This window comes from Heterodontus francisci, chromosome 26, assembly GCF_036365525.1.
Source record: "Heterodontus francisci isolate sHetFra1 chromosome 26, sHetFra1.hap1, whole genome shotgun sequence".
Lineage (NCBI taxonomy): Eukaryota > Metazoa > Chordata > Chondrichthyes > Heterodontiformes > Heterodontidae > Heterodontus > Heterodontus francisci.
In genome coordinates, this window is record NC_090396.1 from 70,808,282 (window position 1) to 70,822,963 (window position 14,682).

General features: G+C 44.3%; 1 protein-coding gene across 1 annotated transcript in view; it reads right to left on the reverse strand.

Moving 5' to 3' along the window:
- LOC137384515 (sodium-coupled monocarboxylate transporter 1-like) overlaps positions 1 to 14,682 on the reverse strand; it is a 143,058-nt gene that overhangs the window by 113,401 nt on the left and 14,975 nt on the right. The window contains exons 3-5 of the mRNA XM_068058653.1: positions 10,393 to 10,532; positions 4,314 to 4,379; positions 1,642 to 1,693 (exon numbers count right to left, since the gene is read on the reverse strand). Of these exons, the coding sequence (XP_067914754.1) occupies positions 1,642 to 1,693; positions 4,314 to 4,379; positions 10,393 to 10,532 (258 nt within the window). The remainder of the gene's footprint in view (positions 1 to 1,641; positions 1,694 to 4,313; positions 4,380 to 10,392; positions 10,533 to 14,682) is intronic.

A 14,682-nucleotide genomic window follows, 5' to 3' on the forward strand; every position in this document is an offset into this window, starting at 1 on the left:
TCTTTGTCTCTTTCTGGGGCTCCCGTAGAGGGGTGAGTAGCCATGCCTTCAAGTGATGATTCCTGTTGATGGACCTCACTGGCTGGTCACTGGTTGCCTTGATGACCACATGGATGCAATCGATAATGCCCTGCACTTGGGGCAGTCCAGCAATGGAGGCAGAAACCAATGCCGTCTGTCTCTGCAAGGCCATATCTGTCATAAAATGAATGTGCTGTCCAGCTCTGTCAAAGAGAGCATCATTGACCAATGAGATGCAGTGGTGTGCAGCCATTTGAGAGATGCCACCAAAGTCTACAGCAGATCCTTGGAAGGACCCAGAAGCAAAGAAGTTCAAGCCACAGTGACTTTGATGGCTACTGCCAGGGCATCAGTGCTGCGAGGTTTTCAGTGACGAGGGCACAGGTGTCAGTGACCATCTGCCTGGAAAGTCACAATCTCCTGCAGCACTGGGTCTCGGTGATCTCCAGGTAGCTCTGTCTTTGGTGGTGGTTCCTGTGTTGATGGTATGGCCACCCACCATTGCCTTCCTGACCCTTTTTCCTCTCTCGTGCCCTCCTGGTGCTCTACCCTTCCTGCGGAACGTGTTGCTCCTCGTCGTCACTAGACCAAAATCAGGAAGTTGTGTCCCCAGTGCCAGCTGCAGCCTTCCTTTTAGACAGGTGGCCATCCTATTGTGATTGGCAGCTTGCATCCTGCTCTTCTGCCCCCATGATACCAGGGCAGTGACCTCATTCGATGCTCAGTTTCACCTGCCACCTGCGCAGCACCAAGGGCATCTACTTACCAAGTGCCGCGTCCCCCTTTGCCCTGCTGACCCTCTTATGGGACCGGGGTGATGCCCTGGAACAGCCTCGACTGGCTCCCCACTGTGTGCCTGCCTCCCCTCAACTGTTCAGAAATTGACAGCTTCTGATACCTGTGTGCCCCTTTAAATATTCCACCCTCCCCCACCAGCAAGCTTTTAACAAGCTTTTTAACGAGTTTAATTGGCCTGAATTGGGAGGACTTCAGGATTCCTGGCCTGCCTTCCCTCCTTCCACCCGCCCCCAACCCTGATGATTATTGCCAAGACCAGGATTGGCGCCTTGAAATTGGCACATCACCCAGCGCCAGTATTTTCAGGGACCCCCCACCCCCCCACCGCCCTGCCTCCATTCCCAACTTTGGGGGGCGCCGAAAATTCAGCCCATTTTCCCCGCTGGGTCAATGCAGCTAGTACTGGGTGATGCCCATTGGCATGGAGACTGTTCTTTGAAAAAGGGAGCATATTAATTTTCTATGCTGCCTTGTCTGTACTACTTGAGTAGAAAGAGAAGAGTTGTTATCTGGTTATTCAAAAAGGTTTATTGATATGCCACTTATGTCAGAAAGTATGATGCAACATACATACCCACCAAATGTGATTGAACACCTAGGCTTTCAATTACTGTATAAAGGTACAACCACATTAAAAATCACTGCAAGGTAAAAAAATAACCCCCCAAAATAAATTATGTATTCATACACGGTACAAGCTTAACCAACATTTTAGTTTTAACTTCTTAACATTTCTAGATGTGAATGGACACAAAACATATTCATAGCAGCATTGACTAGGCAATAACTGAAGTAAGTACCACAAGAAAATGTACAACTTACCTTGACTTAGTGCTAATGAAGGTGCATAAGTCACGATACCAAGATAAAAAAACTGGAAAGTAATAGGAAGTCATATTAACCATGATTTGAACAAAATTATTTATGCTGAAAGCTGTCATTCTGATCCTCAGAACAATTCATCGCAAAATGAGTAGCCATTTTATCCACTTGGCATAAGCAGCTATCTTATGATTAAAAGCCTGACAAGAATCCATTGGCTAATGTGCTCACTATTACAAAATCCTAGGAATACTCTTGTAATATTATGAGGGAACACTTAGTGCATTCATATGACAGTCCTCAATCAGCTGTTTTCATGCAGATGTTATCTATTGTTTTAAATGGGTTAAGCAGGGTGGGGAGGGGAGTTTTCATCTGGAATCCACGGCAGAGAATGTCAGAAAATTTGGGAGACAAGGCCTATCACTGCAAATCAAAGGGAAAATGCTCTCAAAGGCAGATTTTCTCCTGCATCATCTGATGCTCCTCCATCGCCAGGGACTAACTCAGAGCCTCTCCTGCTCCACTGCTGTAACTTTGTAATTCAGCAGAAACCCTGTCTGCATGCATAAATGGGGTTTCCACCGAACATCTGCCAAAAGTTACAGTGGCAAAACAGGAGAAGCTCCAAGGAGATTCCTGGTGAAACAGTTTCCACAAGGCGATGAGGACAATGATGATGATGATGACCTTCCCACCCCATGTACCTCTGGCACCCCTGCTCCCCTCATTTCCACTCCCTTCATTATCTGTCTTCTCTGTCCCGTACAACAGCTCAGAGACACTGAGAATGAGAGATCAAGATAAGAACACAGCATCAGCTGAATCACAAAGCAATAAAAAGCCAGAGGTGTGGCCAAGGACTCAAATCTCATGGATACAACCGTGGAAGGAAGAACCTCAGACCAGTCTCCATGATGTGCAGTAGGTGACATGGGTCACAGTGGGATCCACTGCCTCTATTTCAGTAACATCAGGGAAGCTTTTTCCTTATTGCAGGCATCATTTAAGAATATGGCAACTGCTTGGAGTCTGCAAATGATCCCATCGTCCAAACCCATAGCAGCATCCCAGTACATCAGTATTTCCTCCAAATCAGAATCATAGCTTGTAGCCCAGAAGGACTTGACACTTGTGGAAGTGTTGCATTTTAGCCTTCAAATGCTCGGGCTGGCTTACAAGAGATGCTCTCGCAAAGCTTTCAGGATCTTGTGGGAAACATTACATCTGTCACCCTGCTGATCAGTGGCTGTCCTGGGCCCAGTTGCAGCGGAATGGCTGGTGTGAACTTATATGATACTGAAATTTTTCAGATAACAGCACATGACTGGCCCACAGCACAGCCCCATATAATTCAAATACTGCTTGCCTTTGCAAGTTATTCAGCAGAAAATAAACCAAAACCACCTTTTTTAATGGGTTCCCAAAAGTTGTTGGCTGGACAAACAATTGGTATTGATGGTGAAAGCAAAATCCATAGGGTTACATAGAACATATAACATATAAACAGGCCATTTGGCCCAACCAATCCATGCAGGCATTTATGCTCCACTTGAGCCTCCTCCTGTCTTTCCTCATCTAAATTTATCAGCATAGCCCTCTATTCCCTTCTCCCTTATATGCTTGTCTAGCTTTGCCTTAAATGCATCCATACTATTTGTTTCAACCACTCCCTGAAGTAATGAATTCTACATGCTCACCACTCTCTGGGTAAAGAACTTTCTTCTGAATTCCCTATTGGATTTCTTGGTGACTATTTTATATTGATGGCCTCTAGTTATGCTCTCCCCTCAAATAGAAACATTCTCTCTGTATCTACTCTATCAAAACCTTTCATAATTTTAAAGACCTCTATTAATTCACCCCTCAGCCTTCTTATTTCAAGAGAAAAGAGACCCAGTCTGTTTATCCTTTCCTGATATGAATACCCACACATTTCTGGTATCACCCTTGTAAATCTTCTCTGCACCCTTTCCAGTGCCTCAATACGCTTTTCATAATATGACGACTAGAACTGCAAACAGTACTCTAAGTGTAGTCTAACCAAGGTTCGATCCAGGTTTAGCATAACTTACCTATTTTTCAATTCTATACCTCTAGAAATAAACCCTTGTGCTTGGTTTGCTATTTATATGACCTTGCTAACCTGTGGCACAACTTTTAGTGATTGATGTACTTGTACTCCGAGGTCCCTTTGTTCCTCTACCCACCCAGACTCACACTTTCCAAGTAATAAATGCCCTCCCTATTCTTCCTACCAAAATGTACTACCTCGCATTTATTTAGGTTGAACTATTTGCCCATTCTGCAAGTTTATTAATATCCTCCTGTAATTTGTTGCAGCCCTCCTCAGTATCGACTATCCCCACCAATTTGGTGTCATCTGCAAATTTAGAAATTGTGTTTTTGATTCTAAAGACCAAATTGTTAATGTAAATTGTAAAAAGCAGTGGTCCTCGCCCTGCTCCTTGTGAGAACCACTTCCCACCTTCTGCCACCCTTTACTCCCATTCTCTGTTTTCTGTCTTGAAATTCACAGCAAGCAAGGAAATGGCCATCAGCAGCTTGACAATCTCTCCCACACCATAACATGAAATTATGCCATGAAATTGTATCCATTACGCCAATCACAGATACTGTGAAAGGTGTTTTAAGTCTATCTTTGAACTTACCATATATATCAAGAAACAACAAACAACTTGATATCTCACCAATTGTCCAAATCTTCTATTTAGGTACTGTGGAAAAAACACAACAGTTCTAATTTACTCTCAGCTTTTTATCTCAACTCATAAGGAGAAAGTAACTACGTCTATGCTTGACAAACCTGACAGTTTATGTTCTTCCAATACAGGCTCGTTAACATTATTCTATCTATTTAGTATATAAATGTAAGTAGTTGCTGTTGTCTAGCCCTAGTATAACTTGGCATTAGAATATCAGTCATCTTTCTTGCAAAGTTTGATACTTCTTAATACCTGTCTGTCATTACAGACTTTAACAGAATTAGTATGTGCAAGGAAAACTATTAACAAACACCTTGGAAGATGCAGTTTCCACTGAACAGCCACAATTCCTGTAGTGCATGAAGTTTAACAAACAATGAGTGCAGAGTTCTAACAGAATTTAGCAACTGAAGAAGCGGGAAATTAACTTCTTGATCCCTAAAAAAAATCCTGTGTGGTGATCAGAAAACAGCTATAACCATTCCAGAAAGTCTGTTTCACTAACACTGATGAGACAGTCATTGTTGAAGAAAAATGCCTGAGAAGGCAACAGTATTCATCTTATATCTAAGTCCTCCTTATCTCGAGAGACAATGGGTAAGCGCCTGGAGGTGGTCAGTGGTGTGTGGAGCAGCGCCTGGAGTGGCTATAAAGGCCAATTCTAGAGTGACAGGCTCTTCCACAGGTGCTGCAGAAAAATTTGTTTGTCGGGGCTGTTACACAGTTGGCTCTCACCTTGCGCCTCTGTCTTTTTTCCTGCCAACTGCTAAGTCTCTTCGACTTGCCACACTTTAGCCCCGCCTTTATGGCTGCCCGCCAGCTCTGGCGAACGCTGGCAACTGACTCCCACAACTTGTGATCAATGTCACAGGACTTCATGTCGCGTTTGCTAACGTCTTTAAAGCGGAGACATGGATGGTCGGTGGGTCTGATACCAGTGGCAAGCTCGCTGTACAATGTGTCTTTGGGGATCCTACCATCTTCCATGCCACTCACATGGCCAAGCCATCTCAAGCGGCGCTGACTCAGTAGTGTGTATAAGCTGGGGATGTTGGCCGCCTCGAGGACTTCTGTGTTGGAGATACGGTCCTGCCACCTGATGCGAAGTATTCTCCGGAGGCAGCGAAGATGGAATGAATTGAGACGTCGCTCTTGGCTGACATACGTTGTCCAGGCCTCGCTGCCATAGAGCAAGGTACTGAGGACACAGGCTTGATACACTCGGACTTTTGTGTTCCGTGTCAGTGCGCCATTTTCCCACACTCTCTTGGCCAATCTGGACATAGCAGTGGAAGCCTTTCCCATGCGCTTGTTGATTTCTGCATCTAGAGATAAGTTACTGGTGATAGCATAGTGGGGAAAGTCTTTGCTCGAGTCGCTCTAAACAGGCTCCAGAAGCTGGCCGAGCGCGTCTACCCTGAGGCACAGTGTGGCTTTCGTGCAGAGAGATCGACCGTTGACATGCTGTTCTCCCTTCGTCAGATACAGGAGAAATGCCGTGAACAACAGATGCCCCTCTACATTGCTTTCATTGATCTTACCAAAGCCTTTGACCTCGTCAGCAGACGTGGTCTCTTCAGACTACTAGAAAAGATTGGATGTCCGCCAAAGCTACTAAGTATCATCACCTCATTCCATGACAATATGAAAGGCACAATTCAACATGGTGGCTCCTCATCAGACCCCTTTCCTATCCTGAGTGGCGTGAAACAGGGCTGTGTTCTCGCACCCACACTTTTTGGGATTTTCTTCTCCCTGCTGCTTTCACATGCGTTCAAGTCCTCTGAAGAAGGAATTGTCCTCCACACAAGATCAGGGGGCAGGTTGTTCAACCTTGCCCGTCTAAGAGCGAAGTCCAAAGTACGGAAGGTCCTCATCAGGGAACTCATCTTTGCTGACGATGTTGCCTTAACATCTCACACTGAGGAGTGCCTGCAGAGTCTCATCGACAGGTTTGCAGCTGCCTGCAATTAATTTGGCCTAACCATCAGCCTCAAGAAAATGAACATCATGGGGCAGGACGTCAGAAATGCTCCATCCATCAATATTGGCGACCACACTCTGGAAGTGGTTCAAGAGTTCACCTACCTAGGCTCAACTATCACCAGTATTCATCTTAGGGATACACTATCCCCCCAATAGATCTTCTAGAACAATAACATGGTTGAAGACTGCAACAGAGTCAGTGTCTTGTCCACCACCTGTAAAACTGCAGAGTCAGGAAATGCTTGCACAATGTGTAAAAACAATGAGGTAGAAAGTTGTCCTCAAGGAATTTGGACTTTGTTACTTGTTTTAAAGAAGATTTTTTTTTGCATTCATTCATGGGATGTGGGTGTCACTGGCAAAGCCGGCAACTGTTGCCCATCCCAAGTTGCCTTTGAGGAGGTAATGGTGATCCGCCTCCTTCAACCGCTGCTGTCAGCACTGTTAGAGGGTGTTCCAGGTTTTTGACCCAACTGCAGTGAAGGAACAGTGATATAGTTCCAAGTCAGGATGGTGTATGGCTTGGAGAGGAACTTGCAGGTGTTGGTGTTCCCATGCATCTGCTGCCCTTCCTTCTAGATGGTAGAGGTCATAGGTTTGGAAGGTGCCATCAAGGGAGGCTTGGTGAGTTGCTGCAGTGCATTTTGTAGATGGTACACTCTGTGGCCACGATGTACCGGTGGTGGAGGGAGTTAATGTTTAAGATGGTGGATGGGGGGGGCCAGTCAAGTGGGCAGCTTTGTCCTGGATGGTGTCAAACTTATTGAATATTGTTGGAGCTACACTCATACAGGCAAGTGGGGAGTATTCCTGACTTGTGCCTTTTAGATGGTGGACAGGCTTGGGGAGTAAGGATGTGGGTTACTCACTGCAGAATTCTCAGCGTTTGACCTGCTCTTGTAGCCACAGTATTTATATAGCTGCTCCAGTTAAGTTTCTGGTCAATGGTAACCTCCAGGATGCTCATTGTGTCGGATTCAGCAATGATAATGTCGTTGAATATCAGGGGGAAGTGGTTAGATTCTCCCTTGTTGGAGATGGTCATTGGTGGCACTTGTGCAGCATGAATGTTACTTGCCACTTATCAGCCTAAGCCTGAATGTTGTCCAGGTCTTGCTGCATGTGGGCAAGACTGCTTCATTATCTAAGGAGTTGTGAATGGAACTGAACACTGTGCACTCGTATCGAACATCCCACTTTTGACCTTATGATGGAGGGAAAGTCTAGGACATTTCCCTGAGGAATTTCTGCAGTGATGTCCTGGGGCTGAAATGATTGGCCTGCAACAACCACAAGCATCTTCCTTTATGCTAGGTATGACTCCAGTCAGTGGAAAGTTTTTACCTGATTCCTATTGATTTTAATTTTACGAGGGCTCTTTGATGCCATACTCTGTCAAATACTAGCCATGTTGCAGCCAACCTGTGCCTTGTGAGTCACCATGTGCAGATCCTGCTCTCTCTGGCATCTACCTAGCAATGTGGAAAATTGCCCAGGTATGTCCTGTGCGCAAAAAGCAGGTCAAATCCAACCCAGCCAATTACGGGCCTATCAGTCTACTCCCGATCATCAGCAAAGTGATGGAAGGGGTCGTCAACAGTGCCATCAAGCGGCTCTTGCTCAGCAATAACCTGCTCACTGATGCTCAATTTAGGTTCTGCCAGGGCCACTCGGCTCCTGACCTCATTATAGCCTTCGTCCAAACATGGACAAAAGAGTATTGCTGAAAATAGAGATATGTTATCGAAGCTTTTCGTCTTGCGCTCATCAGGACAATCTGAAAGAATACCAATGTAAGGGAAAACAACAACTTTATACTGTATGAGAAGAGAGTGCTGATTGGTTGGCAAGTGAACTCTGATTGGTAGATGCATTGCCATGGAGAATGCACCAGTTTATGGTGACTGACAGTTAACTGCCAAGCTTTGTTTGAAATTTAAATCAGGCAGCTTGACTCTGATTGGTCAAGGCATTGCCCTGAGGAATAAACCAGCGAATGGCTGTCACTTATTTTGTTTAGCAGAAACTGGCACTATGTACATATTCTTTCTGTCTGCAAAGAACAGGGCCCTGTGTATTAATATATGTAGCTTCCAGTACGCACAAATACGCCACACTGTGAGCCCTACTGACAATCTTAAATTGGTTGTCAACATAATTCTTAGCACACTGAGGACTATTTAGCAAATGATGCATTCTCCATGGCAACAGCTCTACCAATCAGAGTTCACTTGCCAACCAATCAGCACTCTCTTCTCATCCTGTATAATGTTGTTTTCCCTTACATTGGTATTCTTGTGGATTGTCCTGATGTGTGCAAGACAAAAAGCTTTGATAACATGTCTCTATTTTCAGCAATACTCAAGTTCTGTACTACCAAACGACTATATGGACAAAAGAGTTGAACTCCAGAGGTGAGGTGAGAGGGTCTGCCCTTGACATCAAGGAAGCATTTGACCAGGGATGTTCACTGATGACTGCACAATATAGAGTTTGGCCTGGATTTTTCCCCCTTCTTTCACTGGGGACCCCAACCTCTGGGTTTTTCGAATATTGGGTGCAAAATTCTCTGCAATGAGTCTCACTCAAATGGAGGCCAAGTGTTTTACGGTCGTTGACTTTGAAGACCTGCTGCAATGTAGGAATACAACCACATTCTGTGCTGTCAATGAAATGGCCACAAAATTGTAAAAATCTTTGCACCAACCTTACAGGCGTGAGAAATCCAGTGCTCTGAGAGCAATTGTACACACCCTGCATTCAAAACAATTCCACTTCCCCCACTGTCACTGGAACTCTGGCAAAACAGGCATCCCTTGCGTCTAACATAAAAATGATGCAAAATAAGGGGAAGTGCTTCCGAGGGTGCACTTTGCTCATTTGCATTTCATTTTAACATACCCAATTGGGAAATGGGGTTATGCACAGGAAGGTGCGGATGTAATAGAGCCAATACCAAGAAATGTTCCCTCCTGATCTGGCAAAAAAGTAGTGGAGGTGGGGGAAGTGGTTGCAAAGGTTAGGTCCAAGTCTCACATATAGTGAATGGTGCATAGTAGAGGGGAATCTAAAAGTACAGGGAAATAAAATAGCATAGACGTCAAACAAGGGAATTTCACTGTGGGTTAAAGCCTGGCTCGGGTATAAAATTAAAACTCGACCTGAGCCTAACCCGACAACAGTCAACCCGAACCTGACCTGAGTCTGAGACCTTTAATTTTTTTAAATGCCCGACCCGACCCGAACCCAACACATGTATTCGGGTTTGGTCGGGTAGCCAGGCTCTGGACCACTGATCGAGTACAGGTGCCAGTTGTCGATGTACCTGTGTTCAATTAATATTATTAATTTAAAAACACTAATTTCAAACAGGCGAAGGCGCCGCAACCCTGAGCACTCGCGGGAAAGAAAGTATCCACTTCAGGAAATCATGCAATGTAACAAACAAGCTTCTGAACTGTATCAAGTTCTGATGTCATAAACAAAAAACAACTCAGGTTGGGAAGTTTAATCTCCCTGTTTCCAGATAATTTTAAATCCTTGGGCCAAGTATGGATTAAAGCAAGAGCTCAGTTGATGTTTCTGTACTTACTGCAGTTACTGGTATCTTCCCTAGGCTTGTCAGTTTCTCCCAGACCTGATAGATTTCAGAGTGAGAGGGGTTGGGTTAATTTCACTCAGGTGCTTTATGTTGGAACCTGTAGCTGTTTCTTTCCCCTCCTTCCCCCCCGCCCACCCACCCCCCACTCTTCTCACCTCTGATTTCTGTTTGTCCTGATCGCTGTCAACGTCCAGCCCGACCCAACCCAAGCCCGAATTTTGGACCTGGAAGAGAGACCTGACCCGACCCGAATCCGACACCTGTCGTCAGGTCCCGTCAGGTTCGGGTCGGGTAGCCATGCTCTACTGTGGATTTCAGAGTCATAAAGAAGCCCATACTCCAATCTTCTTCCATACCAGCGAAACGATGTACGAATTCAATGGAGAAAGCAAAATAGGGAGAAAGTAGAGAGTAGAGCTGAACTTAAAAATAGCTTACCTCATAAGTACTGATTATGTTTAGTCTGCAGAAGAGCGGAATGTAAATCAGACAAGTGGCTGCCATTGTAAATAACCAGGTGAAGACAAACATTAGAAACATTATCCCAAAGCTGTATACTTCAGCTGGATTTCCAATAACTGTAACAATAATTAGAAATGGCCAAACGTTAATTTAAAAAGATTATTTTTGCATTTTCATATAGCTGTAAATCCATTCTAGTTTTGTTATTTAACATAATTACATCATTAGCATCAATGTGGCAAATAAATTTCTAGCTTTCTGAGGTTGTTATTGACAGATAACCATTTCTTTATTTCATTCTCATGATATGGGTGTCAGTCGCAAGGCCAGCATATATATTGGCTCAGTAGCAGGAAGCAAAGGTCCATGGTATTTTTGTGACTGGAAAACTGTTTCCAGTAGGTTCTGCAGATCTTAGTACTCAGTCCCTTGCTTTTTGTGATCTATATCAATGATTTAGACTTAAATGTAGAGCCCGTGATTAAGAAGAAAAATTGGCCAAGTGGTTGATAGTGAGGAAGGAAACTGCTGGAATGTATCAATGGACTGGTCAGGTGGGCAGAAAAGTGACAAATGGAATTCAATCCAGAGAAGTGTGAGGTATTGCATTTGTTGGGCGGTGGGTGGGGAGGGGGCGGGGGGGGGTAAACAAGGCAAGGGAATACACAATAAATGGTAGGATACTGAGACGTGTAGAGGAGCAGAGGGACCTTGGAGTTCATCTCCACAGATCCCTGAAGGTAGCAGGACAGGTAAATAAGGTAGTTCAGAAGGCATACAAGATACTTTCCTTTACTATCCGAGGTATAGAATATAAGAGCAGGGAGGTTATGTTAGAACTGTATAAAGCACTGGTTAGGTACCAGGTAGAGTAGTGTGAATAGTTCTGTTTGCCACATTACAGAAAGGATGTGATTGCATTAGATCACTGGAGGAGATTTACAAGGATGTTGCCAGGCCTGGAAAATTTTAGCTATGAAGAAAGTTTGAATTGGCTGGGGTTGTTTTTCTTTGGAAGAGAGGAGGCTGGGAAGAGATTTAATTGAGGTGTATAAAATTATGAGGGCCCTAGGTAGCGTGAATAGGACAAACCCTTAGCAAAGAGGTCATCACCACAGGGCATAGATTTAAAGTAATTCATAGGAGGTTTGGAGGGAAGTGGAGGAGAAATTTTTCACCCAAGGATGATGGGGCTCTGGAACCCACTGCCTCAGGCTCCGCACTCCACTGCCACAAGCAGCACTGCAGGCAGTTCAACAAGAAGAAGAAGAAGAACTGGCGCATACACAGTGATGTTACGGAAGTGGAGGAGTTTCTGGAGGATGTGCGGCTGCAGGAGCGGACAGTCGGTGGTCTTGTGTCAGAAAAGACAGGTTACAGCCTGTTCTTCATTGACACAGGAGACAAAAAGAAAGATCTGCTCCATAATGAAGGAAAATTGAAGCCTCTATGAATTGACCTAATCCTACATTCCATGTTTCCAGGAGATTTATTTCAGTATTTGAAAATGGAAAAGCATCCCAATAGACCCCAGCCCCAAATTTCCTCTTATCCCACTCCACCACAAGTATTCTGTCAGAGGCTTCTGTCCACTCATGCCCCCTTCATCCCGTCCAACTTCTTGGGACAGATATTTAAATATTTTGAGTGGGAAGATGTGCTATTAGAATGCAGCTAGGGTGACTGCTGTGATGCCTTTCTGCAGCCTTTGTTAACCAGTGGTGCATCTGAAAAGAATATTTTAAGTTATACTCTGTTCAATTTTGTGAATAGACAGAATTTGTTACTACAATCAATTGTCCATTCATCAACTGCAGTATGAAAATTGGCCTTTTAAATTTTGAGTCCTTAGAAATCTGAGCTCAACAGCATAAATGAAAGAAATATGTTGCAGAAACATAGAAAGTTTACGGCACAGCAGGAGGCAATTCAGCCCATCATGTCTGTGCCGTCCATAAAAGAGTTATCCAGCCTAATCCCACTTTCCAGCTCATGGGCCGCAGCCTCATAGGTTACGGCACTTCAAGTGCATATCCAAGCATTTTTTAAATGCAATGAGGGCATCTACCTCTAGCACCCTATAAGGTGATGCCAATTAAGGATAAAAAAGGGTATCTATGCATGGAGGCAGAGAGCGTGGATAAGATACTAAATGAATACTACGCATCTGTCTTTACAAAGGAAGAAGATGCTACCAAAGTAGGAGGAAATAATTGAGACACTGGAAGGGCAAAACATTAATAAACAGGAGACATTAGAAAGGCTGTCTGTACTTAAAGTTGACAAGTCACCAGGACCCGATGGGATGCATTCCAGGATGCTGGGCGATGTAAGGGCTGAAATTGCCGAGGTACTGGCCATAATCTTCCAATACTTCTTAGATACAGGGGTGGTCCAGAGGACAGGAGAATTGCAAATGTTACACCCTTGTTCAAAAAAGGGTGTAAGGATAAGCCCAGCAACTACAGGCCAGTCAATACAACCTCAGTAGTGGGAAAGCTTTTAGAAATGATAATCTGGGACAAAATTAACAGTCACTTGGACAAGGTCAGATTATTAAGGAAAGATTTATTAAAGGCAAACCATGTTTAACCAACTCGATTGAGTTTTTTGATGAAATAACAGATATTTGATGAGGGTAATGTGGTTGATGTATTGTACATTGACTTCCAAAAGGCGTTTGATTAAGTTCCACATAAGACACTTGTCAGCAAAGTTGAGGCCCATGGAATAAAAGAGAAAATGGTGCCCTGGATGCAAAGTTTGCTGACTCCCAGGGCCACTCCCTCCCAACTGTACACCCCAGTGCTGCCACCTCTGGTGAGTCTGTCCTGCTGGTGGGACAGTGCATAACCAGGGATGGTGATGGAGGAGTCTAGAACATTGGCTATAAGGTATGATTTGGTGAGTATTACACTATCAGGCTGTTGCTTGACTAGTCTGTGGGACATCTCTGCCATTTTTGTCACAAGTCCCCAGATGTTAGTGAGGAGGACTCTGCAGGATCAACTGGGCAGAGCATGCCTTTGTCATTACCAGTGCCTAGATTGATGCCACGTGTCTGCCCATTCCTCCAGCCTGTCTTTATCCTCTTGAAGTCTATCACTATTGTCATGTAGGCCCCCACCTGCCAAGAATGAGGCACCTTAATTTCGCCACATGGACATTAAACTTAAAATTGTTGCTGGGAAGAAAAGAGGGCCTAGCACAAGGAATTGCCAGGCCCCTCGCCAGAAGACATTTTTTTGCATACTAGCAGCCAGTGTTGGAACAAAGGAACCAGTCCCTGCTTCCCCAGTACACAAACAGACATGGTCAGACAAGTTTAGTCAAATGACTAACTGGCTGTTGGAGATTTTTTAATTTGAACTTGCCACAGAGAATTTGAATTCAGAAAGCTGTTTGCTCCTGGATTGAAAAGACCTCTTTCCTGTCTGCTCCCATCTCCTTCTCACAGAACTGAAGACCCACTGAAGACACATGAACCCCAAGTGAGAAAAGTCTCCTACGGTATACAAGGTTTAAGAAGAATACTGGGCCCCAACGAAAAGCAAAGCTACCTACAAAAGGACTACAGTGAGCTCGAAGCACAGTAACGAGAAACTCTTCTGATATTGTCTCAAACCTCTCTACTTATTTTTTTCTTCTGCTCTTTACTGTCTCTATTTGCATGTGCATATCGCGTATGCAGGCTAGCATGGGGGCCGGCGTGTATCCGTAGGCGTTAACTGAATTAGAGTTTAAGTTAAAGTTTTAATAACTTTCACTTTTCTTCTTTAAACCTAAAAAGACCTGTTTGCGCTCATTTCTTTGCCTTATAATTGGAAAGTGGTGAACAAGGATTCACCAAGGCAGAGCTCAAAACACAGTGTGTTTAAAATAAAACCCTGTTACAATAAAACCAGGTGAAGGCGGAGAAAGACCCCTAGACACCTTTCTCATCTGGTCATAACAGAAATTTGGTTGCTATTGTCTGGAATTTTACCCACAGACAAATGAGAGAAATTGGAAGTGGGAATCCAAATTGGTCTCAATCAAAAAAAGAGCAAGATTAATACAGGTTTTCTTATGGTTGTGTGTGATTGAACACTATATTTCTGCATCTGAAGCAAGTAGCTCTCCAAGCCAGGGTGAAGTATCTTGGATAAGTTAAAATCACTGTCTTTGGAGGAGTTGAGAAAAATGGCTGAGCAGTGTGGGGGGGGATCACTATATGTGGCAAGGCTAGGAAGTCTGAACTCCTAAGGCGAGTGGCCGACCATTTTT